Source organism: Vigna unguiculata, chromosome 3 (assembly GCF_037176805.1).
Source record: "Vigna unguiculata cultivar grain cowpea cultivar isolate G323 ecotype 2 chromosome 3, ASM3717680v1, whole genome shotgun sequence".
NCBI lineage: Eukaryota > Viridiplantae > Streptophyta > Magnoliopsida > Fabales > Fabaceae > Vigna > Vigna unguiculata.
In genome coordinates this window covers 60,125,553-60,151,957 of record NC_140794.1, presented here as the reverse complement: position 1 = coordinate 60,151,957, position 26,405 = coordinate 60,125,553, and the positions used below count along the sequence as shown (strand labels likewise).

Here is a 26,405-nt window from a genome sequence, read left to right as displayed (position 1 = left end):
TTTTATATAAAGTGCAAAAGTGACCAACCAAAGTTCAAAGTTTTATTAAAGTAAATGCTTACCTTTAATATCATAGACTTCTGATAGAACACATGGATTGGAAGATAATTTAGAAGTGATATCTTCTAATTACACATATAATTTTTTTTTTCAATTACATATAGAATATATGGATTGGAATCTATGATGGTTATTTAATGAAGAATGATTAGTTAATTAATTAGAACTGATAGTAATATTAATAACATGAACATGAATATTTTTTTACTGTCTCTCCATGATTAAGAGTAGTGACACTCTAAACTCTCTTTTTTGTGGAAAGATGGTAAAAGAAAATGGTACACTGTAATCATAGGTACTTATAAAAGAGTTCTGTCATTTCATGTCTATACGAAAGGGTATTGTGTCTTTCACTTCTTCTTTCATGTTTCGTCTCATACGCAGACAAATTACAGCACAAGTTCAAATTTATTTCACAAAATCAAGCACTAACTATTGGAACCACATTGTTAGTTAGAACAACAAAATGCTGAGTTATATATTCATGGAATTCGTTATTGGTTCTATGTAAAATATTGGCTTTGTTCTTAAGCTAAATTTATTATCTTTATTTTATTGAATATACTATGAATATATGAATTGATACCCTTTTATATTATTATTATTATTTCTTTGTTCATTTAATTTTTTCATCTATATGAATACGGACAAAAAATTCAAAAAGAAAATTATCTTCCATCCAAGCCCGAAAAGGGTTCAATTTAAATAATGTAAAATAATAAAATGGTGATATTTGTTTTTAGTTTCTAAAATTTGACAAGAGATTATAAATTATTTTTATTATCAAATTTTAAAAGTGAATAAATATATCTTTTTAATATAATTATGTTAAATATTTTTAACATGTCAAACATATTTTATACTAGTATTTAAGTTATTTGACACATTCACATCTTAATGTTAATGAAAAACATGTCTAACATGTCAAAAAAATTTAACATATAATTGAGTTAAAAAATAGTATATACACTTCTTTTTAGAGTTTAAAAATTAAAATATATCAAAATTTTAAAGAGAAATGAATCTCAATTTTGCGTCAAAATTGAGAAACTAAAAACATACTTAAACATTAAAAAAAATTCTGTATAGTTCTTAATTTTATTTTTAATTAATAAGTAAATCATTTAGAATTTAAAAAAATGATAAATTAATAATGAATTTGAAAAATTATATATATATATATATATATATATATATATATATATATATATATATATATATATATATATAAAGAAATAGACATTAGAATGATAGAGGAGTGTGCACAACACTTATTTTGGAACATTTTCGTTTGACTGATGAAACTAGGTAGATTGGCTAAATGGTCAAACTGGGAGTATTGTCACTTTCAATGTTTCCCGTTTGGATTAACATTCTTATGAGTTTTCTCTAACTAGCTTCCGTAGCAACTGTTTAAAAATTTAAACAATATTCAACATTAATGCATTGAAAATTACAAAATAATGTACACTTTTATTGTATTGCGATGAAAAAAAAAAACTCTTTTAAGTTCTCATTGAATGTCTTATTTTATATTTTAAATATTTTGTTTTGTTTTAATCTGAAAGTGTTAATTACAAAATTCATTTAAATACATATGATATACTTTATACATAAATTGATTTTGACACACTGTCTCTTTGAATATAATTTTTCTCTATTATAATTCAATAAAACATTTTAACTGCAATTTTCAAAATATATTATTAAAATTAAGAAAATTTAATTACATTACAATTCATGGTTAAATGATATTATAAAATACACACACTCACAAACAAAACTACTAATTAAAATAAATCAATGTTACTGATTCAGTCTTATCTGGTTAAGAAAGATTGAAGTAATAAGTTTCAACCTTTTTATTGATTTCATGAATGGGGGTATTCAAAGCAATAATAATCAATGAGTTTTTGGCATCCACCATATGTATTTGATTTAGAAGTACTGTAAATAAAAGGTGATGAGGTTAACATATATAATGCGTATGATATGATGATAAAGATTATGGTATATGCATTAACTTTCTAACAACTTTTTGAGTAGTGATTATGGTTGTGAATGATGAGTGGAAATTATGAGAGTTTTTCTTTATGAACAGAAGAAGAAGAAGAAGAAAGGTATGAGGGGGGGCCATGCCATGCTACTGCTACAAATGTTTAGTTATTGTTTCACAAAAACAGAAACCATTGGAAATATATGTTTAACTCTCTTCTGCATATAATGAATTTGGTGAAGAGTTGTAAAAGGTTAATCACACACAGAATGTGAAAAGTTGATGAATCATGTTGTTGTGGCGTGCATGGAGAAACATAGCAGGGTGGGGACGACAAAGATATGTAGTTATATTCTGCTACAGAGGGATTCGTGATTTAGTTACAACATTGGGATATGTCAACAAAATAATCAAAAAAAGTTGAAGCAGTACACATAAAGTTGTGAAATCTTTTATCTGTTTGTTGTAAGAAATTAATATAAGTATGCTTTTAAAAGAAAAATGAACGTAACTTAAGTTACTTTAGGGTTTTTGGTGAAATTTAAATACATTCATTTGGAGAATCTGAAAAATTATATCATTAATTCTTTTTTTTAATTATCTGTAATTAGAAAATGTGACCAGTTATTTGATATTGATAATGAATTCTTTTTATTCAAATTTTTGGTGTATAGTGCTTCATTTTTGTTATGATATAATAATGATAATAATTTAATTATCCTTAGTTAGGTAAGTATATATTATGTTATAGTCTCTTAATTATAAATGTTTAAAAATCGTAAAGAAGTGGAGTATTAAATTATCCAATAAAAAGAGAAATGCCTTAGCTAATCCTTGGAGTATTAGCTAACATTTTCCTAAATTTATTGTACCAAGAAAAAATTATAAACTAAATGCTGAACGCAAACTGTAAGATCTTACATTATGAAAAGTCACCTACAATTATAACGCATTTCCACATCAATTAACTCTATTAGGTAGAGTGACTACTTACAGAAAAAGACCAACAATATTTGTATCCAAGTGATGTAGCTCATTTTTCCTTTTTTCTCTTTTCACTTTCTCACTTTATCCATTTTCAGAGATAAAATCATGTTTGAGACAAATGAATATAAGCTTTTTCAGTTAAAGTTTAAATCTCGATTCACCATGTTTTGCAAAACTAGCTCTTTTTATGCGGACTCAGCTCCCATTTCCGCTAGTTATACAATTAATTAACACGATTTGCAATGAAAGCACACTTCAATGTAAATATAAAAACTCAAATTAACTTAATTACGCATATAAATCATATTAAATGATATGAAGTAGTTTCACAAAAAAAAAAATCTAACAATATGTTTTGAAAAAAGAAGAGACAAAATAGTAAAAACAACAATGTATAAGTTTACTTTCTTTAATCGAAGATAAAATGGAAGAAACAAAAGTTGACATCAAACAATAATTCAATTTTTTATTTCCTTTCCATCATTTTAAATGCAAGAGCATAAAAAACAAACGCCATCTCTCCTGAGAAAATATCCTTTCCATTTCTTTCGTTAACAAGCTTTTGTGAAAAATAAATGCTACTCCACCGAAAAGCTTCATAATAAAAGTAAATAGAGAGAAGAAAATTAGAAGCCGTTTCCGCTGCTATTTCTGCAGATCCAGACATTTTTTACCACTAATAATACAAATATTTAACGCTTTCTAAAATTTCGAAATTAACAGTTGTTCCATGCATAACATCTCCCTCAAAAAAATTGATACCAAGATTAATTATATTCAGACAGTCATGAAAAGCCATAATAAAATATGCAACTGAAGTACAAGTTTGGTTGTCCAACACATGAAGGCATCACCTTTTAGTGCGATCAGAGTACTAAACTTAATGAAAACTGATCTCAAAAGGCGTATCTAAGTGGAATACGACATTTGCAAAGGATCGGTGCAAGCATTATCCCACAATTTCCCCAAAAAAAGTTGAATACTTGACCACAACAAAATTATAAATTTACAACTTCAAGTTACAAATTTACAACAATATCCTAAACAAAACCGTGATACGCATCATTTACATCGATAACAAATATTGTATGATTGAAATTGCAATCATAGACATCTCAAATCATAGTTAAGAACTAACAACGAATGAAGCTCATCGAATCAATATTTGTAAAGACCTAATCCGTGTACCCCGGGTAAGGAAAAGAAAAATACAACCCAGAAAATATGAAGGCGTTGTAATTTTCATTCTAACATCTACAAATTAATGGACATTTTATTGTCTATGACTTGTTGAGCATTCGGTTTTTAATTTTAATTCGAATTTTTGGTGCGCCAGACGTGCCTTCAGATGGATCCGGTTTGCTATCAATCTTTTTGGTTTCTAATTTAGAATTATATCCACCGCTGGGCTCAACAGATTTAATCTGTCTAGTGACGTCCACTACAGGTTCCTCTTTCTTACTTGACAACTCTACAGAGGATCTCTTTGCTTCATCACTCTGAAGTTTTGCCATTTCTTTTTCCCGTCGTTTCTTCTCCTTCTTTAGTCGTTTTCGCTCCAAATATTCTGGATCATCATGGTGTCCTTTACTACTTTCACGTTTTCGTTTCTTTTCCTTGCTCTTGTGCTTTTCCTTGCCACGAGCAGGAATTTCTTTACCTAATGATTCTCCGTCAGGATCAAATCTTGCAACTGAAAGAGTTTGAAGGCTGGCATATCGTCGTGCATCAGCATCCACATTGTTATCCTGTATAATACTAGATGATGACGGATCTTCTGGCTGAGGTTGCGAATAAACTATACTTGAATCAGCAGTGCACTGAAGTTCTTTGACCAATTCATCACCGTCACTCAAAAATTTAGCACTACCAATGCTAGCAGTCATGCGCGAACCACGATCATGCCATGAATTAACTTCGTCTATATTGTGATTACTCATGCTAAGAGTCTCGGCAAAATTCCTCTGGGGTGCATCTACAGAAACTGAACTGCTAGCTCCATGATCCATTTCATTACGACCACCTAAAGAACGTTCAACCACTTGATTATCAGTATCAGCCCTACTGGTAGCAGAAGATTGTTTGACCTTGATTTTGATGAGCCTCTTTCTTTCATGGCTATTGGATACTGTATCAGCTTCCTTGGAAACTTCATTTGGAGCTTCCATTGGTGCTTCCTGTGGAAATTCAGTATATACTTCTTCGGCTTTCTCTAGGGGTGCTTCCTTTAGAGCTTCAATGTGCACCTGTGTCGGAGCTTCATCAGGTGGGTCCTTAGAAGCTTCGTAAAGTGCATCCCTCAAACCATCCAGGCCAAGATTTGGTGTAGGGTTTTGAGTAGAGCTTGGCAGATCCAAAGGTTTGCTATCCGAATCAAGAACAAACATGTTCTTCTGATAGTTACAAGCTTCTGTAAGACTCATATGCAACGTTCTATTTTCCCTGGGAATCCCATGAAGAGTTGGTGGTCTGCAGACAAAAGCACGGAATAAAGTCAGTGAATTTTTCGTTTTTCTTCGAATACAGACAAAACTGCAGTGTAAATATAAACACGGCCAGAACAAATTGTCATTGTTCGGCATCAGTGAAAATGGTTGGTTACTTCAATGTTTGCAAAAATAGCAGCAAAGTGAAAATAGTTACTTACTATAAAATATTAAATAGAGAAAATGTTTTGTTCTCGTCAATAATTACAAAAATATCACATTATTTTCATTTTACTTCATGTTTCCAAATACGTGATTATCAAATGAAAAAAAAACATTTCACCGTCTCTTGTATAGAAAACAGAAAAAGAAAATAAAGGAAACTCAGGAAGTAATATTTCTGTAATTATTAGGTAACATCTGGAAAAACAACATTTTGTCAAATTAAACAGGCCATTATATTCTAGATTAGATTCATTTCTTGGGGAACATTATCAAGCAAAATCAGAAATCGTAAACAGTTCCCGTAAGTACCTCTCCGATTGAAATAAAAAGTTTAAATCCTAAAGAATCACAGTTACTACTATAATCAAATTCCATTGAGTTCAACAAACAACAAAATTGGACAAACTAAAGGTCAAAAAAGGTGAATGGAGGGACTACGACCAATAAAAAAGTTCAGTTCCGAATAAATTATTTTTGAAAGCTAAATGAAAAATTGAAGAGTTAAAAATCCGCTTTTGCTTTATCACGTACATGCAATATTCACACAATACATTAGCTAAAAAATAAGCAAGCATGCATTTCATTTGAATAAGAAACATATACCTTCTTGCAAGTATTTGTAGTATGCAGAACAAATAATGCCGGAGAAAGACATTATTAAAAGCAGTACGCCCTTCCAGTAAATTAAGCATAGAGACAAGAGTTTGGCTGGTAATTTCCTCATCTGAATTCAATCCATCCCTCATCTGACATAGCCTCATAACATGGGTGGCTAGCTTTAACTGTCCTGCACTCAAAAAATGAAATTTTATAGCATAAAAAGGGGCATGTTAAGATGGAAAAAAGGGGAAAATAAATATGAAAATGGAAAGGAAAAATAGATACAGGTCTGATTGTTTCAGAAGGTTGTCAATATTTGAAAAACAAGATAATTATGTGCCACAAGATGAGTTCAAATATATAAAATTTGTATATTAACACTTGTTTTGGTATTGGAGGATCAAAACTAGTTAGGACGATTTCTCAATAAACCTATCTAACGGAAAGAAAAAAAAACAAAAAATGAAATTGAACTTCTTTGAAACCTAAAATTAGCTGAAGCATAAGTTAAATTAAAAAATTGGGGAAATTATAGTGTTTCTGCAAATTAGTTCATGCATAAGCTAATTTTAACTCTAGTTTATGGAACTAATTTCGATTTCTTTTCTTCCTAAAACGAACTTAATATGTTATGAAACTTGTCCAACTTAATAAACATTTCTATAAATATTTTACTTTTAGCATTCTGAACCAATTTCTTAGTTTGACATACATCTATAGATCCTCTGCTAGGGAAAAGATGAACAACCTCTTAAGGAATGCTCCTCCTCTAAGTACTTGATGAATAAAAGCAATGCTGAATCCATGCCCTTGCAGTGGAATTCAAGGTCAAGGAGTGCTCTGCTTGCTTCAATTCGAACTTGCCACAATGTCTTCAAGTCACGAAAAGGCTTTACAAGTTCATAAACTCGTTCCTGTAGTAAAGATGAAGCTTTAAGAATCTTTGTACCAAACTTTGAAAAGAAGTTTGATGCTCAATAAGAAGGTACTTACAAGAGGAATGAACTCCGAAAGCTTCAACGCGATCTGGGTCAATGTTCGGATACAACTGATAGTCAAGATTCCATTATATCTTGGCATGAGACTAGCAAAAGACATTTCAAAAATGTAAATTATAGTTGGAAGTAAAATTGATAAATCCACTACAGTAATCAATGCATCATTTCACCTATCAAATTGTAGAAGCCGGTCAATGCGTTTGAGAAGTGATGACAACAACAGAATACTCTGTCAAAAGTTTGAGTCAGAAAGAAGCCTAATACTCAAATCAGGCTGCTAATAGCTAAGATTATCTTGAAGAAAGTAAGAACCATATCAATTACAAACGTTATTTAACAGCTGTTAAACACACACACACACACACACACACAGAAACACACTTTTCATAGCAAGCAACATTTGCATAGTTGAAATAGAAATGGAAATTGCACAAGCTCAAAATCACACTTTCCATAAACAAATTATTAACTATCAGTACTTCTTTTTCAACAGCTCAAGTTTTAGTTAATAGAAAGGTACTTAAGGAGCTTTGGTAAATGTAAAACAAAACAAACTCAGGAAGCTCAGATCAGTATATTAAATTATTAATTTGCAAAGGTAACAAAGAAAATCAGCAAGAGAAAAATAGTTTATGAACCTGTTGCCCAAACTCAAGCTCACCAACCGATTGGACTAATGCAGAAAGCCAAAAGACATCTGAGTAGGGATTCCCATTGTTGTCATTGTACTGGAAAAATACGAGGATAAAATACATGAGCCCTGAAGCTAATGATGCAACTTCTATATTCCTAGAAGCAAGAAAACTTCCCAATAGAAGTAACCCCACTACCCAAACAACATAATTTGAATCCATAGAGTACTGGTGTATGCAATGAGTAACCAAAAATAGTATAATATTGCAAGAGCCCAAAGGAGAAAAAAACAGATATAATCAGTCATTACCCTTGATTTGGGTAGCTGAATCCTAAATATAAAATAAGGATAAAACTGGCCAGCAAAAATAGCTATAGAATTATAGGGGATGGCATTGTGGCAAATGGTGAAAGCATGACAGCCATGTAAAATAAATGGATTTAAAAAGACTGTACATACAGAAAAAAAAAAAAATGAAGGCAGAACAAAATGTAAAACTACTAGAAATAATCAGAAAAGGAAGACAGTAATGATCACTGAAGGAGAAACCTCTAGTTTCAGCCTGAGTAAGGTTTCACAGAAGAAAATGCAGAGGTTTTTGTCAGAGAGACGGAGCCACTTGAAAAATTAGTGATTTTTCAGTTCCAAAGGTCACAGTTCTAAACCCCATTTTTTTTTTTCAGAATCACAAAAAATTAGCTGTCATTCATCTATTGTCTCCAAAAACTACAATGTGCTCTAACAAATTCAAGTATGGTTCTTAAGAAAGTGGAATTAAAACCTAATGCAACCCAACAAAGTTATCTTGGTAATGGTAAGATTTGCACCCACTTATATATTATAATTTGGTCATATCCTAATACATCCCTTAACATCGAGGACTAGACATCGAGTGCGGGACTACATAATAACTTCATAGTAGATGACACAATAAACTCAACAAACTTGACTACAATAGATATTGAATAACTATGATATCATCTTAAGAAACTGGAGTTTAAACCTACCTCAACCCTACAAAACTGACTTAGTAAAGTGAGTTTTGCACCCACTTGTATATTATAGTTTAGTCATATATTCAATTGATGTGAGATCTCAAGCAAAGGTCATTTCATAATATTATTTTCAGTTCAACTAATTATCCAATCTAACAAATAACTGTTGATAATTACATGATTTAATTATTAGCTTGTAGATTTCTTTCTGTAACCACTATCCATGTTGGTTAGGGAGATTCGTTCATGTTAAAAATATTGGAAATTTGGAATGACCCAAAATGTAGTAAATCAATCTAAATTCTATACCCAATTGTTCAATTAAAGCGTCTCCCGTCATGTGGTCTGCATGAATGATATTGTCAGAACTAAGGGCAAACAATATTTATACTGGGATTCAACGTGCAATGGATCTTCTTGTTTCTTTGGTCATTTAGAAACCAAAAACTAGGGCAGATTTAAATACTTTCAACAGTTTGAAGTTGCACATGATCAAAGAACTGATATCCCCTAAAGAAAGTACGTCCTTGTTAACTCTTTGTGTACAATCATTGAAAATAGGAAACATAGTGAAAAAAATGTGGTTTTTTCATAAGTATTTATGAAAACAGGAAAGAAAAATAATGTTTTTTCCAAACTAAACATGTCCTTGTATTTACAGCAAGCTGCATGCATTGGATTTTTGGAAAATACGTTAGCTATTATACACTTGAACAAATGGGAGGACTGAAAAAAGTGTATTCAACCTACTCTCTTGGACTTTTATTGATGTATATATATAGGGTACAAAGAAGGTACTTGCTTAAAACCCTAACCCTAAAAGCTGGATACACACAAGAAAAATAATAAAAATTACATTTCAACACATACCAAGTACATTAGGTGCATTATAACATAAGAAATAAGATAAGCATTATTAGCCTGTCATTTGTCTCTAGTAAATTGCTTTATTAGCCCAACATTTGATGTTCAGTTGAGTGCTTGTTTCACTAAAATATTCCCTCCTAAAATATCAAGTATAACAGTTGATACCAATGTCACATTAGTTGATAAATAAGAAAGTAATCCATACAGCAAGAAGTAAATAATAACCTTCAATAGCTGTAGAACAAACTCAATAGCCTCTCTTGGGCTTTTCTTGTCAGCGGCTCTAACCATGGCAACAGCATGTGGAATAGCCTACAACAGCAATTTATTAAACCAAAAATGACTTGCCAAGTTTTAAAAGCAAATCAATAAACAATTATTTGTTATCTAGCCACAAGAAGAATATGCATACTAGTTCAGAATTAGTATCACAAAAGGTAACAGACAAAAACATATCATAAACAAGACATTCAATATTCAATTGTAAAACACAACAAACCATTGTAAAAGAAAAGAATGTAAATGATCACAGATAAGGGTCGAGTTCATGGATAACATTATAATTTGAAAAGGGGGTATTTCATGGATGACATCAAGGTTGTCAAACTCGAGAGTTTACGTAAACTCGTGAGAGCCCAGTAAACTCGAATCGTAAACTCGTAAGAGTTTACTTCACAAAGAAAAAACAATTGATATAAATAATATCCTAATTCAAACAAGTCCATAAAATTATATAGCTTAAAAGTATTTGAAATAAATATGTTCATACAAATACTGTAAAACATAAATTCAAATATCAAATGTCTATGTTTAATCCTCTAATCCTCTAATGATATCATCATCTCCATCATCATCTTCATCTTCATCCAGCTCCTCCCCTGATGAAACATGTGCATCCTCATTGGCATCAAAAGTTATATTATCAAGATCAAGAGCATCTAGAGCTGGATCTGTTGTTGGTCCATCTAAAGGAACATTTTGAACATCAATTTCACCTTCAGCTTGCTCAATCTCAACAACGTCATTTGCCTCTTCAGTTATCCATTCATCATCTGATTCAATGTCATCAAATGGTAGAGCAACAGTTTTTCGAAGTTGTCTACTTTTCAACTTCAAGTTATACATCACATAAACTAAATCATTCATCTTTTTCTGATGCAAACGGTTCCTTCTCTTTGTATGAACCTAAAATGAAATATTAAATTTTAGTAGATATAAACCTAATAAAGAAAATTATAAATGAGAAATAATTTAAATTACCATCTCGAATGAGCTCCAATTACGCTCACAACCCGAAGAACTACAAGTCAAGCTTAGAATTCGAATAGCAAATCTCTTCAACTCCGGAGTTGCATCACCAAACATCTCCCACCATTCACCAGGATTTAATTCTTTCCTGCATTCCTTTGCATCTTCCATTCCAAAAAGTCCTCTAGCAAAATGAAATTGAACAATTTGCAAATTAATTTTTCTTCTTTCTGCAATATCTGGCACCATTCTTCTCATGCACTCATACAGTCCTTCTTTAACCTCTCCACCATCATCACATCTAAAGTTAGGTTCATAGTGGAAGTGGGGGTTGAGAAAATAGGTAGCTGCATGTAAAGGCCTATGAAGTTGACTATCCCATCGAGCATCAATTATTCTCCAAACCTCTTCATAACTACATTCAATACCAAACAAATTTCAGACATAAGGAATTAAACTTTTAATGAGTTTAAGTTTGGAAGTTTACCTCTTCTGAATATTGTTAAAATTGTTTCTAATCTTTTCTTTTGCACAATCCATCTCTTCATAAATGAAACCCATTGCGGGTTTTACATCTGAGTCCACCAATCTTAAGACCACCATAAGAGGGGCAGTGGCCTTCAAGCATGTGGAGACATTCTTCCAAAACCGGCTGTCTAATACCACGCGTTCTATTCTTTTCCCCTCTTGTGAAGTTCCAAATTTGCTTGTCGTCCACTCATCGGAGTTAAACATGGTCAATAATGATGCCTTCAATTCATGAAGACAACCAAGAGTTAAATATGCCGTTGCAAATCTAGTCACACCCGGTCTTATCAAGTCTCTACCTTTAGTGAACTTTTTCAACATCGAAATCAACATTGTTCTTCCATAAATTTAAGTGGTAATCTTTCTTCCCTTCTTGATTGTCAATTCATGGACCTTCAAATTCTTTTCAAAATCTTCAAAGATCAAATCAATACAATGTGCAGCACATGGAGTCCAATACAATCGTTCTCTTTTTTGCATCAACAAATCTCCAGCTGCCTTGAAATTTGCAGCATTATCAGTGACAACTTGAACTACATTTTCTTCTCCAACATACTCAACAACATCATCTAACATCTTAAAAACTTTATCAGCTGTTTTTGAAATGTCTGAGGTGTCAAGAGAATAAAGAAAAACCGTCCCTTTAGGACTATTGACCAAGAAGTTGCAAATAGAACGTCTTTTTTTGTCCGTCCAACCATCAGACATAATGGTACAACCAGTTCTCTTCCACTCCTCCTTGTATTCTTCAAGCATTAAATCTGTTTTGCTCACAGCTTGCAGCTTCTCTCTAATATCATGATAAGAGGGTGGTTTGTAGCCAACTCCATATTTACCAATCATTTCACACATCTTTGCAAATGCTGGATTTCTAATCACATTGAAAGGAATGGCACTAGTGTAAAAGACTTCAGCCACTTGAGCATCAACCTCTTCTTTGAATCCTTTTTTCATCATCTGATTTATAGTTGCTTGGACTCCCCCTTTACTAGCATTGGCAACTCTTTGTTTTCCTTTAAAGCCAAACAGCATATGTCCTCCTTCAACACTTTCACTTTCTTCATCTTCTTCATCAATGATATTCAACTTCCTTCTCTTTAATGCTGCATGCTTAGCTTCTGCAACTATCTTTATCATCAAATTTTTTATTTCGTCCGAAACAGAAGCACAAGGTTCAGAATCCTCCCTAGTTCCAGCAAGATGTTGTTTGAATCTAAATATCCCTCCACTCACAATCTTTGAGCAATAGTTACATTTGACTTTTCTACCATTGCCATTAATATCAAATCCGTGTTTCCATCCAATATCAGAGCGGTTCCCCGGAGCATTTTTACTTCTACTTTTGATAGATGAGGATGCACTTGGATTAGTATCCACTGAATTTGATGCATTTCCAGACATTGTAAAAAATCTGTATTGTAAAATAATTTTGTATTTAAAAAAAAAATACTAATCGTAAAATAAAAGTGATGGTCACACGAGAAAGAGAAAAAACCAGTACTGAAGGACAATCTGCTGCCGACGACGAGGGGAGAGGAGACGCGACGATCACTGCTGCCGACGACGAGGCGAGGCGTTGACGACGGCCAGGCAAGACAGAGGCAACACGAACGCGACGGCGGCGCGACAGAAACACGACGGTGACGCGAAACGAGCGCGACAGTGAGGCGACCTGGACGCGACGGCGAGGAGACCTGGACGCGACGGCGAGGTGAAGCAGAAGCAGAAAAACGATGGCGAACAACAGTGAATGGAAACGCGATGGCGAGCGCGAGGAAGAACAGCTCCAGAAGCGCCACTGAACGACAACCCTAAATCGCGAAAAATTAGGTTAGTTCTCCCCCCCCAAAACGACCTCGTTCCCCTTTAAATTTTTCAGCCATTCGAACTCGCTCACGCCGCAGAATCGCGATTTTACGCGAGTTTAACGATCCCACTTCCGATTCCACCGATTTTACTCCAAAAACGAGTTAGCTTCCGAGTTAACTCGGAAACCAGGTGTAGGAACGCAAACTCGTCCGAGTTAACGAGTTAACTCGCGAGTTTGATAACCATGGATGACATTATAGTTTGTAAAAGGGATATGGGAATCTTAGTTAATGGATGGCATTATAATTAGCACAAGGGCAGAAAGGTTCATGAGGGTGGAGCAACCATGCTATCAAAGATAAAGCTTCAAGATTCCAATAGAGAAGGCCATAGGATCACCAGCTGATGACAACACAAATTGTAAGTTTGAATTTATTTAATTCATAATGCCCACAAGTTTAACACCATAAAACTAGACAGTAGAAGAAATCGAAATAGAGCTCATTGAAAGTAGGTTGTAGGAGGTTAGAAGCATTCTAGGTGTCAAAGACATATCAGAACCACAACAGTCATTATGAGAAGTTTGTGTCTTTTGCATTGAGACTCAAAATATCACTCCGCAGATATAATTCCCAAAGCAATCATTTATTCATTCAGAATGATCATTGTCTCCAAATGAAACCCAGAGACTACCGTTTTGTATTTTATTTTTCACAAACCATGGAATCAAACTGAAAAGGTTTAATCATTTGGGTTTACAGGTACAACTAACATAGACATATTCCCTCCTACTTAAACTTTATACAGTACATATCTGGTCTCATTAATGCATTACGATAATTAAGGAAATGAATACAGCTAAGCACACCAAACTGACCACTCTATCAATAATAAGCAATGTAAAACTGCCTACAGAGAACAGCTACCAAAGTTCAATAACCTGGCATGTACACACTATCATGGAAATCAGACAAATATATTGCACTAGATCATAAAGGAAGATATTGGCACATGGATATATAATAACCACACGCATCCATTTACCAAAAAAAAAAAAAAAACTCTATTAAAAATTATAAAAACTGAAACAACACTTGATGGAACACCACAAATATTCAAACACAATAAATAACAAACATATTACAAAATCACATCACATCAAGCGTAACTTACACATCCTACCTCCTTGCATTACCTCAAGAACAAAATACTCAGCAAAATCATGAAAATCATTCGGCCTGGCAATAATAGTAGAACAAAATTTGTCACTGGATATTGCCAAAGTTAAATGAGAAAAGGTGAACAATAATTTTCAGAATCTTACTTTGGGAGTCCAATGTCAGGATCAAACCTTCGACTCTTATAAAATTTCACCAAATGGAGTAGACCAGAAAAATCAGTTTCCTGTCAGACAATTAAATGACAACATTATTCACATTTCAAATTATTACACCCATTAACTACACTGCTACAGTGATACGTATGCAACAAATAGTAGTCATATATATGGCATCCCAGTTACTCCTGAACATGAACAACTCTTGAATGGATTTCAAAGTTGTAATGGCCACCAGATGTAGGCATGCTTAAACTTATAGGCAGAGATTAGCAAGTTATTACAGTTCATCTATTGTCTCAAAACCAGATGCCACGGCTGGGGTATATTGGAGATCACAAGAGACATTTTATAACATATAAATGGGTGTAAAGATCACTCTACAAGCCGGTTTTATAGGACTATGATAGGCTTAAAGTCCACTTATTGAGAGTTAGCATTAATTAATTGTACCTAACTCTTTCACAACATAAACTTCTTTTTAAACCACCCTTCCTTGAAAATTAATACAAAAATATAGAGTCATTGGAAATAAAACCTCAATTAAATGAAGGTATTTTGGAAAGAATCTCATAAGTTAAACTTAGTTAATACATCTAATATTTGAGACCAATAGATAAGAGATTTTTTATTTTGTTTGCTTATATTCAAGACAGGAGGAGGTATATCATAAAGTTAAATGCAACAAGTAACATAGCATTTGAATACCTCAGATGCTGAATTTGCCAATGCAAATGCCGCTTCAATCCGTACTCTCCAGAAAGCCTAGAGAACCAAAAGACTACAGATATTAATTTTGTATTTAAAAGCTACTACTGAATATACATTAAAGAAAGGAAATCACCTTGGAGTCACTAAGAAAATTGTTTAGGGCATTTACAATAGAAAATGATAGTTGTGGTGATGCCTCAAGGGCTGCAATTGCTTGTGCCTGAGCAATAACATCTTTGTCCTTCTCTAATTGATTGATCTAAATAAAAAAATTAAATATCTAGAATCAATAAACATAACCAACAAAATACTAAATATGATAATGAAAGATGCAAATACGAACCCACACAAATGAATGAGCATGATTTGTTAATGAAGGCAAAAAGGTGAATGCGTATGATTACAAAACATTGCATCATTGCACGTTTTATGTAATTAGGTCTTCTAGATTCCCCAATAGAATAAAAAAAGTTCAAGAAATAGGTGCCTGATGTAAAACTAAGAAAGGAACTTAAACAAAGAGAGATGATTCAGGTAGACACTCGATCTTAATTTTCAAAGAACTTCATACCAACTATTCAAACATCACAAATGCTAAAAGACAGAAAAGGAAAGTATTTGAACATTCACTTTAATATAAGACAACAAAGATTAAAAATCTGAAACCAGGGTATGATGTTAAGATCAAATAGTCAGGTATGGAATTTGAGTTCCACATGGAAGTATGACTTCTGGTGTTTGGATTTATAAACTCTCAATTGGACAATACTTTTCAATATGTGATGCAAAACAAGTACCAAGAATGGGATAAGGCTACTCCACAGCCAGCTTATGTGTGTCAAGGCAGTGATCATGGTAGGATGCTAGTGTTCAGTGGCAAGGTATTACTAATGAGTTCCACATTCAAAATATAGACTCCTAGAGTGGGTTGAGGCCCTAGGCTTTTCAATTGCAACGGTTAGCTTTTGTCAAGTGATAAATAAACTAGTTGTATACACATCACATATAAAAGTCAGAAAAAGACCAAAAAAATTGAAACATGTGGTGCGTCTAATAGCATAGCAAAATACTATATCACAATAACCCAAATAAAATCAACTGGCTGTAACAATTCATCCTTACCCACATCTGAACAGGTTGGTTAAAATGAACCTCGGCAAGGTACTCCATATCAGGATCTGCTCTGATCCATAATAAAGGGGACTCAGTACTGCCATAACAGAAAAATTGTCAGAAACTAAATCATAACAACCACAAATTAAAACAAATAAGATATGAAACTGATAAATACTTTGAGCGCACATCCATGGAAGGCACGTCACCATTATCATCAGATCCATCATGTTTTAACCCTTTCTTGGGCTTCTGAAAGCGTCTAGCTGCAAGCTTTGAGTGGCATTGTATTTCCAATAGTTGCCATGCTTCTCCAGCCATTGGCAGAATAGGATGGTCATACATACCATCAAGTTCATATACCCTGATGCTCATCATACCAGGCCATCCAGTATCTCCATCTCTATTTTCTGTCTCTGGATTAATATCAAGAGTGGATGTAGTTGAAGTCTGCAATGCTGTACATCCTCGCAACACAGCCAATTCAACCATATTCTTCCTTTTGTTATAGGAAAACCCCATCCTTAGCAACAGCAAGAGGTAACCCATCACAATACATGTATAGATAGCGTTCCAAAAATGAAATCAAGAGTAACAAATAAATCCTTTCTTATACCTTAAAACAGGACATCCACAAGAACCAACCCACCGTGGAAAGAAATCCTTAAGAAATGGACGTTCAAGATTCCCAACCTTATTGGCAAAATGTCGAAACTGTGTATTGAAAAAATTTATCAGATCCACCTTACATTGTCCAAAGAAAAAACCGTCAAGATACTTCAGCTATCATTGCATTGAAGATTAAACTACATTTATACTTCTCAGCTCTACGTGAGATTACAAGGACAAAAATATTTACTACCAAAGCAATTCAAAGCAAATTTCATCAATTTGCTTGTCCCCCTTTTATGCATATTGTTTCATCAATTAAACGCATAAGATAGAGCAACATGGCAAGGCCCATGATGGTCAGATACTCAAATGTAAAATGCGTAATGCCTAGTCTGGCACTCCCGTTGAGATATGACAGTTAATTACTCTGTATATCCAAGAGGTACTAATACCATAACAATGTCTTTTTTCAGAAAATAAAGTATAAGTTCACAACTGAAATTGGAAAGAGAAGAAAATTGGAATCATATTAATGAAAAATGAAAATTTGGAAAAATTTGTAAATCTAAAAAATACCCATAACCAAACAATCTAGATGATTGCAAACTGAAAGGAGGGAATATTGATGGGCAAGTCACATAACAATGAAGCTTGGTCGATGAAATGAATAAATATTTCAGGCTTAATTATGATTGCAAAAGTATATTGAACTCAAAGGAAAATTCTATGGAACTATAATACAATGAATCTATGGTACTGACTCACTGTAGGCCAATTTTTCCCCAACCGAAGATTCAACACTCCTTCCAGGGCGCAAAAAAAGAAAGGTGCATCCAAGTTTAAGATGTGGCATATTAGTGAAAATACCAAAAACCCAACACTTCAAACTGCTAGGACAGAAAACAAGAGAATTATTTAGGGAGAGTCGAGAGCAGTTGGGGGGAGACTATAAGATGAAACGGACAAGACAAGAAAAACAAAATACAGAAGAAATTAAATAGGTGAAATAAAAAGGAGGCCAAAATACTGAAGCGGAAAGCTTGAAATTCTTCAGTGTTTGCTTCTCTAAAAGCATTTCTTTGTGTCTTATGTGTTAAACAAGAGAATTCCTGCACTCCCGCTCATGGCTCACAATTTGAAAAAATTCCTTGAAATCGGATGAATTCTAACTCTTTGAAGTTTTCTAAATGATAGAAACTCTTACAATAAACTAGTCGAATGTTATGCATTTTTTATTCCATCGTCCAATGACACTAATTATGTCCCATGCTCCTATCCTCCCTTTTCTCATTTGCATCAATTTGGCACAATCTACTTATCCTATAGCTGTCATATTCATGACAATGCAATTTTATAGATAGATAAACCTAAAAGAAGTTGTTATGACACATTATATCATTTATCGGACTCAGCCAACTATGCATAGATAATTGTCAATGTCTCAGAAGCTACATTTCAGTAATATGCCACATATTGTACAGAACCAAAAGTACATTACCTCCTTAGTACTTAGAGTCTTCATGGAACGTGTTTTATCTTGAGCCCGAGAAACAATCGTTTGCAAAATCTATACATTGATAGCAAGCAAAAAATATCACCAAAGAGTTAGAATACATTGATAGAAAAAGAAAATTTCATAAATAATGGTAAGAAAAACAAAAACCACTAAAAGGATCAAGGCAGATGATGAACAATGGGAAAAGGTGTTGAATGCAAGGAGACCACCAAAAATATCTCCAAGGAAGGGATGCCTATTGCCTAAGTTGATAAGAACATTCTAGAATACATGCCTGAACATTGCTACACTACATTCCACAACTATTATTTGACATCCGTCACTATCTAACAGGTTGAGTGGCAGAGGGTGGTTGGTCGCATGAAACCATTGCAGCTAAACAGAAAAGAAAGAATAAAGAATTGTACAGTTTTTATCAGAAGTTGCAGGTTATGTTGGTATCGCCACCGGAAACCTCATTGGAAATCCTACCAGAAATGGAGAGGAAAGATGCGGCAAGACAGGAAGAAAGTAGAGAAGCAGAATGTGGGGGAGAAGGACTGGGGTGCAAATTGTGTATTATAGGTTAAAATAGAAAGTTCCCCTTTTATCACGAAAATAAACAGAAACACAAAAGATCCTGTTTCCAGCCAGGAATTGAATCCCTTATGTTAAACCTATATCATGTCAGCAGGAGCAATATGTTGCAGTTTTGGCCTCACAACCCACAAAACAGTCAGAATCCTGAGGTGCAACATCATGCAACCTTTTGGTGCAGGGGGAGCCACTCCACACCAGCACAAAACTGGCGTGAAAGCACACTATTGACTACCATATTAAGACACATTCAGCATATATGTAGAATGGTTAGAAGCATAAATATTGCAAATGTCAAGGACTTACTCTACGGAAAGATTCAGGACCCATTTGCTTTTCCAACATCTGAAGAACGGCCACCTGAAAAGGGGAAAATAATATTTATATAATTCAATAGTGATTAAGGAAACACACTAATGTACTTGCTCAATGCTATAAGATGACAGGTAGGGGGAGAAGAAAAGGAAAGGAAAATACTTACAGACTTCCACGATCTTATTTTTCCATACAAACCAATACACTGAGTTCCATATAAATCCTTGCAGGAAGCTGAACAGCTCAGAGCTGTCGCTCCACCATTATCAACTTTGCAAACAGCACAATTTGCCTGTAGAGTGATTTACATTAGCACGCAAAAAAATGCAATCACCATATTAACTGTTGCACTTTCAACTCAGAATAGTGTCCTCAACCTAGAGTGACAGATCAACCACCATGTTTAAATATTGCATGAGTTTGTATGACTCATGTGAAGCTGATCACTTGGTTTTTTCACTTCATTCTTCATCTAGCATGTATATCTATCTTACTGTATATGTTGATTACATTGTCATTAATGGAGATGACTTTAATTGCATTCTTTGACTCAAGTATCACCTTTTCATGTGGGATTAAATACCATTTACAATAGAGAAACTCTTAAAACAAATCTGTAGAGAAGGAAAAATAAAAACTAAGAGGGGATAAAAAAATGGTTATAAACAGCACCATCCTCAAGAATACTTATGAGAATACATGAACATTACAAACTACAAAGCATCCAGACCCCAATAACATGTTGAACCACAAACTTTTATATACACCCATAAAGAGAACACGTTCATTAATTTATAATATAATGCACAACGAGTTAGCCTTCACATAGACCAGTCTAACCCAAAAAGAAAAACAAACCTTGTATCTCCGGTATCGTGCCTCATTATTTCCCAAATGTTTCTTGATATAAAAATCTGTCAAGAAGCCAGCAAGTCCATCCAAGAGCCACTCTGCAATGTGCAAATAAGAATTCATCAATCACACTAGAGGAAGCACAAAATTTGCTGAATTCCCAAAGAATCGATTCAAATTAAAACAGAAATCGAAATATCCTCTGATAAGTTACCATCATTTGGTGTCTCAGGAGTGATATACACCCCAAACCACTGTCTTGCAAGAGCATATGCAAGTTTTACCCTAGTATCAATAGTCTGCCAATAAAGACATAAGCTGATCATTAAGCTGGCATGGTAGTAAAATCATAAGCATAAAAACCCTCAAGTACAAGAGGAACAATTTCTTTATTCATTCAGAATGAGTATAATTAGAAAAAAGGCAATCAACTAAAAGAGTTGAAGTAATGAACTGACCTGATCAATAACCTTCTCATCAAACATAACTTGTGAACTAAATATACTCATAGAGGCTCCTAAACTTAATGCAGACACAGCCGTCTCTGGCTCTATGAAAACTTGCGTGTATGAGTCAAATGGAAAGTCTACAGCAAGATAATCCTTATAGCAGCTGCTCACCAATAAAAGTCCAACTATCCAATCATTATACAATTGTGATTAAAAGCAACCTGCTAGTTAAATTGAACTATCACGTGTCATACCTGAAGGCAGTGTGGAAAAATTCCACTGTATTCCGCATCTTTGACAGATTAGGCATCAAACACATGTGTGATATGAGACTAAATTGGTGATCAGGAAGAATTTCAAATGGGGCAACAGCCAAAGATATCCATCTTGCAGCTACTGGAACATCCAATTTATAGACATATGTTTTCCGAGGAGGATTGTCCTTGCTTAACACCTGAAAAAGAAAGGAGGTTCAAACAAAAACATATTTAACTATGCAAGGCGTATAACACAAGATAAATTTTCATATCGAACTATAAATTTAAATAAAGACAAAAGTGAAGCATAACAACAAAGGAGAGGGTCAAGCAATTTCGCTGAAATGAGGGTGGTCAGCGGAACAGGGTATCATATATAATCTATATTCCATTGCATGTACAGAATGCAACCAAGTAAAGGAATGCGTCAATAATAATAACAATAATTATGTTTTCCAACTTAGACAAAGGGTACTTTTCCTTTATCTTCCCTTCCATGAAATGGTAGCAGAAGACAAAAATGCAAAACTGCTTCTAAATTTTGTAAAAATTAAATGAATTATTCAACCCAAAGATCTAAACAAGAAGTGACCAATTCCTTAGATGAGAACTTTGATTAAACCGATCCATGACCCTGGAGGTGCGGTGAGCATGGATTGAACATGCGACCTTCAGATCTTCAATCTGATGCTCTCCCAACTAAGCTATCACCGCAAATCAAAGATGCCACCAACAAGAAACCAATATCCAGCCAATAGTGTTGCAGAGTTGCATTAACCCCACACCCCTTCGCAAAAAATTGACAGTGATAACCATATATGGCTGACTGATTAAACCCGCGAATCATGCATCAGCAACAAATTGGAATCCATGTCATATCACTATGTTGATGTTTTGTCCCAGATGACAAGAGTATTTTGCAGATGAATTTTATCATTTAAGAGAGAGAAGACAAGAAACAGGGTACAGAAAAGAGAAAGGTTGCATCTGATCCAAAGAGGAAAGGAAAAAACAGAACAGTGAGCTCGATCTCCAAAAGTTCACTGGGCCTCACAATATGCAAGAACACAATTTAAGGATAAGCAGATCAAATTCAACACTGTAGAAGATTCTTCCTTTAAGGTATTTCAAGGGTCCAGTGAACAAATTATGAATAAATGGACTAGAAAACGACAATATGCAGCGCATAAAATCAAAATCAGCAGATAATTCACTGTTCTACCAGACATCTCAAGCTTAATTATTTGGCAGCAAAACACTAATCATGTGTAGGAAATCACTATTTCCAATATTTTTTAGATAACCAATAACTTTAACATTCATTTTATGTAGAAAACTAGTGATTTTTAGTTTTCTAAAGTTCTATCATAGCAGTCAGTCATTTTCAGCAATGAATATTCCCAAAAAGAATATTGATTGACTTTGAAGCCAATCATCATCTAACACCTGTGGAACATAAGAAAAGAAAAACCAAAGTAGGCATACTCCAATTGCCGGGGATTACAAACAAAGGAAATTCCAATTTCCAACCTGACTTGACTTGAAAGAACATTAAATGTGCTTATCAATAGAAACAGCTTCAAAATGTTATCAGCTTATGTAAAAATAGTATTGCTTGTGCTTTCATAACTTAAATAACAGAATATTAGTATCACTCATTGCTACCTGATAAAGCAAGAATCCCGTACTAACAGCCACAAGATTGTGTGCTACGGTGAACTCCAGGTCATAACTGAACATTAACAAAACAACAATAATTACTTCAAGCTCACACGATGAACAGTAAATAAATTTACAATGAAATGTAAGCATGGATATGGACACACAAATGGGGGAGTGTTAGCCCATACCAGCATCGTTGTGAATTGTCATCTATACAGGGGAACCAACATCTAGCTCTCCTTATCTGATTATCAGTATGAAGAAGATTATTTCTGAAGTGGATTCCTGTCTCTGCCTTTTCTATCCAATAGTCAATACGAACAATTCTCACATTCTGCACCCAACATCAACCTACATGAGAAAACACCAATAGTAAACCTCACCAAAACTACTCATTCTCACATTTCACTGCCATATTCTCATGGAACAATGTTGCACTATCTCAACCATTAAAAAATAACCTATTTCCTACGATGAGTGGGCCAAAAATATATAGAAATAAAAATACAAAAATAAGATGAAAATTTAGAAAGGACACAATAAAATAGCACTTGTGGTGACACATCACAATTTCATCAGTGCAACATCTAAATAACACGTGCAAAGTCCAAGCAAGCAGAGGACAATGTTCATAAATGGGTTGATAGTCCTTAGTATGAACATGGGTCCAAAGTTTCATAAAATAGTCGGTAGCTTCACCAGCAACGGCAAGGTTTTCTAACTCAATGACAGCCTTGCAACTGCATCAGTCTGCAATTTCCCATAATGTGAAGGATGTGATATCAACATCAAGGCTTTTGGACTCTCCATGACCACAATTGTTGCTGACATTGTCCACTATTTCCCAGAACGTAAAGGATAACCATAACCACAATTTAATTTCAGGTAGGTCATACTGAACCCAAACCCATGGCAGCAAGTCTATTAAATAATACAAGCATATTATAATTAAATATATTATATATTAAAAAATACATGCTAACCAGCATCCTAAGAGCGTTGAATAAGGAATTAAAAGAGGAAAGTTTACTATTGCTATATGAAGAAATGTGCTCTAATGTGATTTTCAATAAAAAAAATCTTTTCAATTCCTTAAACAGTGCCCTTAGGCACTTATCAAGACCCCTAGGTAAATAAATATATAAATACAATATAAATTCAATTCAGCAAATACTTCTATATAAATAATTATAAAATCCACTCAGTGCCTAATTACTTCCAATAAACGATAATTACAGGTATGAACACAATGTTTATCCATATAGACAATTTAGCCCCAGTAGTGATTTGCTAATCAAACTGTCACTCCTGTTCCTAGAACTAAAAAAAATCAAAAAGCAGTTGAAACCGCAATATGTCCCTCAGATGGTGGTATAAGGTTACTGTAATGTAAAAATTTAGGTGATAATATTAACCTAAATCAAAAGGCCAAAATGTCGGTGTGTGGTAAAATATCGCAGTAGCAGGGACCTTATTTTAATTACACTAAATATAAGAGTAAAGTAAAAAACTAATCACATTTTCAGGAGCTAAATTAGTCATTGGCTATATTATTTACAATTCAGTTGCTACGCCTAGGGTTTTCAAGTCTCGTTTAACATAACTCTCTAAATTGCTCAGCTAGGGGCTAGCGCTGAAACCTAGAGTTCATAGACAGCAACTATAACCTGTTTGGGCTCGGCCGTGGAGTGAAACCCGTTCTCCGGAACTAGTTGCTCCTGCTGTTGTTCACTTTCAGTCTTGGAAGGTTTACAGCAGTTAATAAGTAAATTGGGCACCAGCTCCTTCTCCAGAGAGGACATGTACACTGAGACAGCAGCATCGGCAGCAGAGCTAGGAGAACACACAGAACTAAACCTCTTATCATCTTCCACCTGCTGCTGCTGATGCGGGTAATACTCGAACTCCGTGGGCTCACCATCGACCCAAACACTCTCAATCCCTAAATTCTCCGCGTGCAACCCTACGATCCCAATCTCCGGCACCGCAATCTCCAATTCAGTGTACCTACAAGTGAAATCAACACAAATAAAATTCTAGATCGATTTTAAACACGGGATAGCGGTAACAAAACCTAATTTACAACAGCAGCGTATAGTAGAGATGCTAATTATGGAGTAACGGAAGGGAAAAAGATAATTGCGAACCCGTGGACTAGGCGTTTGTCGATGTCGATTGAGAGGCATATCTTCTGGTGGTGAACTAGGGCACCAGAGTTCTCGGGCTTGGGGTCTTCGTTGTTCTTGGTCTTGCGAGGTTTCGCCATAGGGAAAAGAGTGAGAAACGATAATCGAATTCAAATCGAGGTATCTTTCTCTCTCTTCGAGTTTGTCTCCCTCTGAGATAGCTGAAGTGATGCTTTATTTATAGAGATATAGAGCAGTAGTATTGTGCTTGAGTCAGGCCTGGACGAGCAATGACGATATAATGCCCTATCTGCAATTGCTTTCAATGTCTGCTAAATTAATTTTAGGAGTAAATAAAGCTACTATAGAACCCATGTCCCCTTCCATTCGGAGAGTACTGATATACATTAAAAACAAATGAATAATTTTTTGAAGATAGATAAAATCGTATTAACATAATTATTGAAACATAATATGCAATAGTATTAATAAGCTTAAACTTAAGATTAAACCTATTGTAATTAATTGTTTTAAATATATAAATAAAATATAAGTAACATGATTTAAAAATTGTCATTAGAAGCTTGATTTTGAAGATGAAGTTTAAATTTTATATAAAATTAGTAACCTAAGATTTTATATATAATTTTGTAAATTTATAATAGTAATATCATAAATTTAAAATTACATAATTGTATATTTTGGCACATCTAAGAGTCCTACCATTTTGGTTTGTCCCGCTTGACTTGTAAAAAGTTACATTGAAAACGAAAACTAATTTATCTTATAGACCGACCTAACTTTTTAATAACTTCTTTTTATTCAATTAAATCAGTAGAAACAGTGATTTATATAAAAAAAAAAACTTTAAATAAGAAATATTCATAATTTTATAATTTATAACTTTTATGTTCATAATTATTGAAAATAAACATTATTTTAGAGTAGACTGAAATTAGAGAAGAAAGGTACAATAAGAAACCAGTTTTGGCACGAAATGAACAATGTACTTTTAAATGGATTGCAGAATAAACGCGAATGAACAAATTATTTAAAATACACATGTTTTTCTAGCGCCATTAAAATTTACAAATTTAATCGATGTGAGTTATCCAGTCCAAATGCGGATCAATCTGTTGTTAACCTACGTGAATTGTGTATTATGCGGGACAGACCTAAACAAGTTAAATCCACATCTTTACTTGCGAGCTTTTATGCTGACTTACATGATTTAGTTCAGTTTGCATCATCATTCGTACCATAATCTATACTTATATATAAAAGATTTCATTTTTAGTATCACATATTTTTTAATTTTAATGTTTAAATAATTTATTTTTAAATTAAAATAATTATTTTATCAATTTTATCCTTTAAGTCACTTTGAATTTAACATTTTTTCAATTTGACCTTTGTTTAAACTTTCATTTTCTTAATCATAAAGCTACCTACAAAATAAATAAAAATTATTTATAATAAAATAATAAAAGTTAATTATATTTAATTT

The 26,405-nt window shown here is 33.7% G+C and overlaps 3 protein-coding genes and 1 non-coding gene across 4 annotated transcripts; all 4 read right to left on the bottom strand.

Annotated features, from left to right (window-relative positions):
• Positions 1-4,026: 4,026 nt before the first annotated feature.
• Positions 4,027-25,206, bottom strand: TAF2 (TBP-associated factor 2). The gene is made up of 25 exons (XM_028064785.2): positions 24,920-25,206; positions 24,440-24,779; positions 22,961-23,106; positions 22,776-22,842; positions 21,108-21,307; positions 20,863-21,016; positions 20,619-20,703; positions 20,411-20,502; positions 19,719-19,844; positions 19,544-19,597; positions 18,644-18,712; positions 17,150-17,247; positions 16,712-17,056; positions 16,543-16,630; positions 15,554-15,679; positions 15,418-15,474; positions 14,698-14,777; positions 14,569-14,611; positions 10,014-10,100; positions 7,931-8,020; positions 7,463-7,521; positions 7,288-7,378; positions 7,043-7,208; positions 6,298-6,481; positions 4,027-5,512 (listed from the first exon to the last, which is right to left on the bottom strand). Exons 1-25 carry the CDS (start codon positions 25,036-25,038, stop codon positions 4,324-4,326), a joined length of 4,155 nt encoding a protein of 1,384 aa, XP_027920586.1. The 5' UTR covers positions 25,039-25,206; the 3' UTR covers positions 4,027-4,323.
• LOC114178727 (uncharacterized) lies at positions 10,496-11,897 on the bottom strand. Its single transcript, XM_085671495.1, has 3 exons — positions 11,524-11,897; positions 11,049-11,451; positions 10,496-10,973 (listed from the first exon to the last, which is right to left on the bottom strand). Exons 1-3 carry the CDS (start codon positions 11,895-11,897, stop codon positions 10,599-10,601), a joined length of 1,152 nt encoding a protein of 383 aa, XP_085527621.1. The 3' UTR covers positions 10,496-10,598.
• Positions 11,913-12,965, bottom strand: LOC146887987 (uncharacterized). The gene has a single exon (XM_085671496.1). It carries the CDS (start codon positions 12,963-12,965, stop codon positions 11,913-11,915), a length of 1,053 nt encoding a protein of 350 aa, XP_085527622.1.
• Positions 21,752-21,824, bottom strand: TRNAF-GAA (transfer RNA phenylalanine (anticodon GAA)). Its single transcript has one exon. It is a non-coding gene; the product is annotated as a tRNA-Phe (tRNA).
• Positions 25,207-26,405: the final 1,199 nt, after the last annotated feature.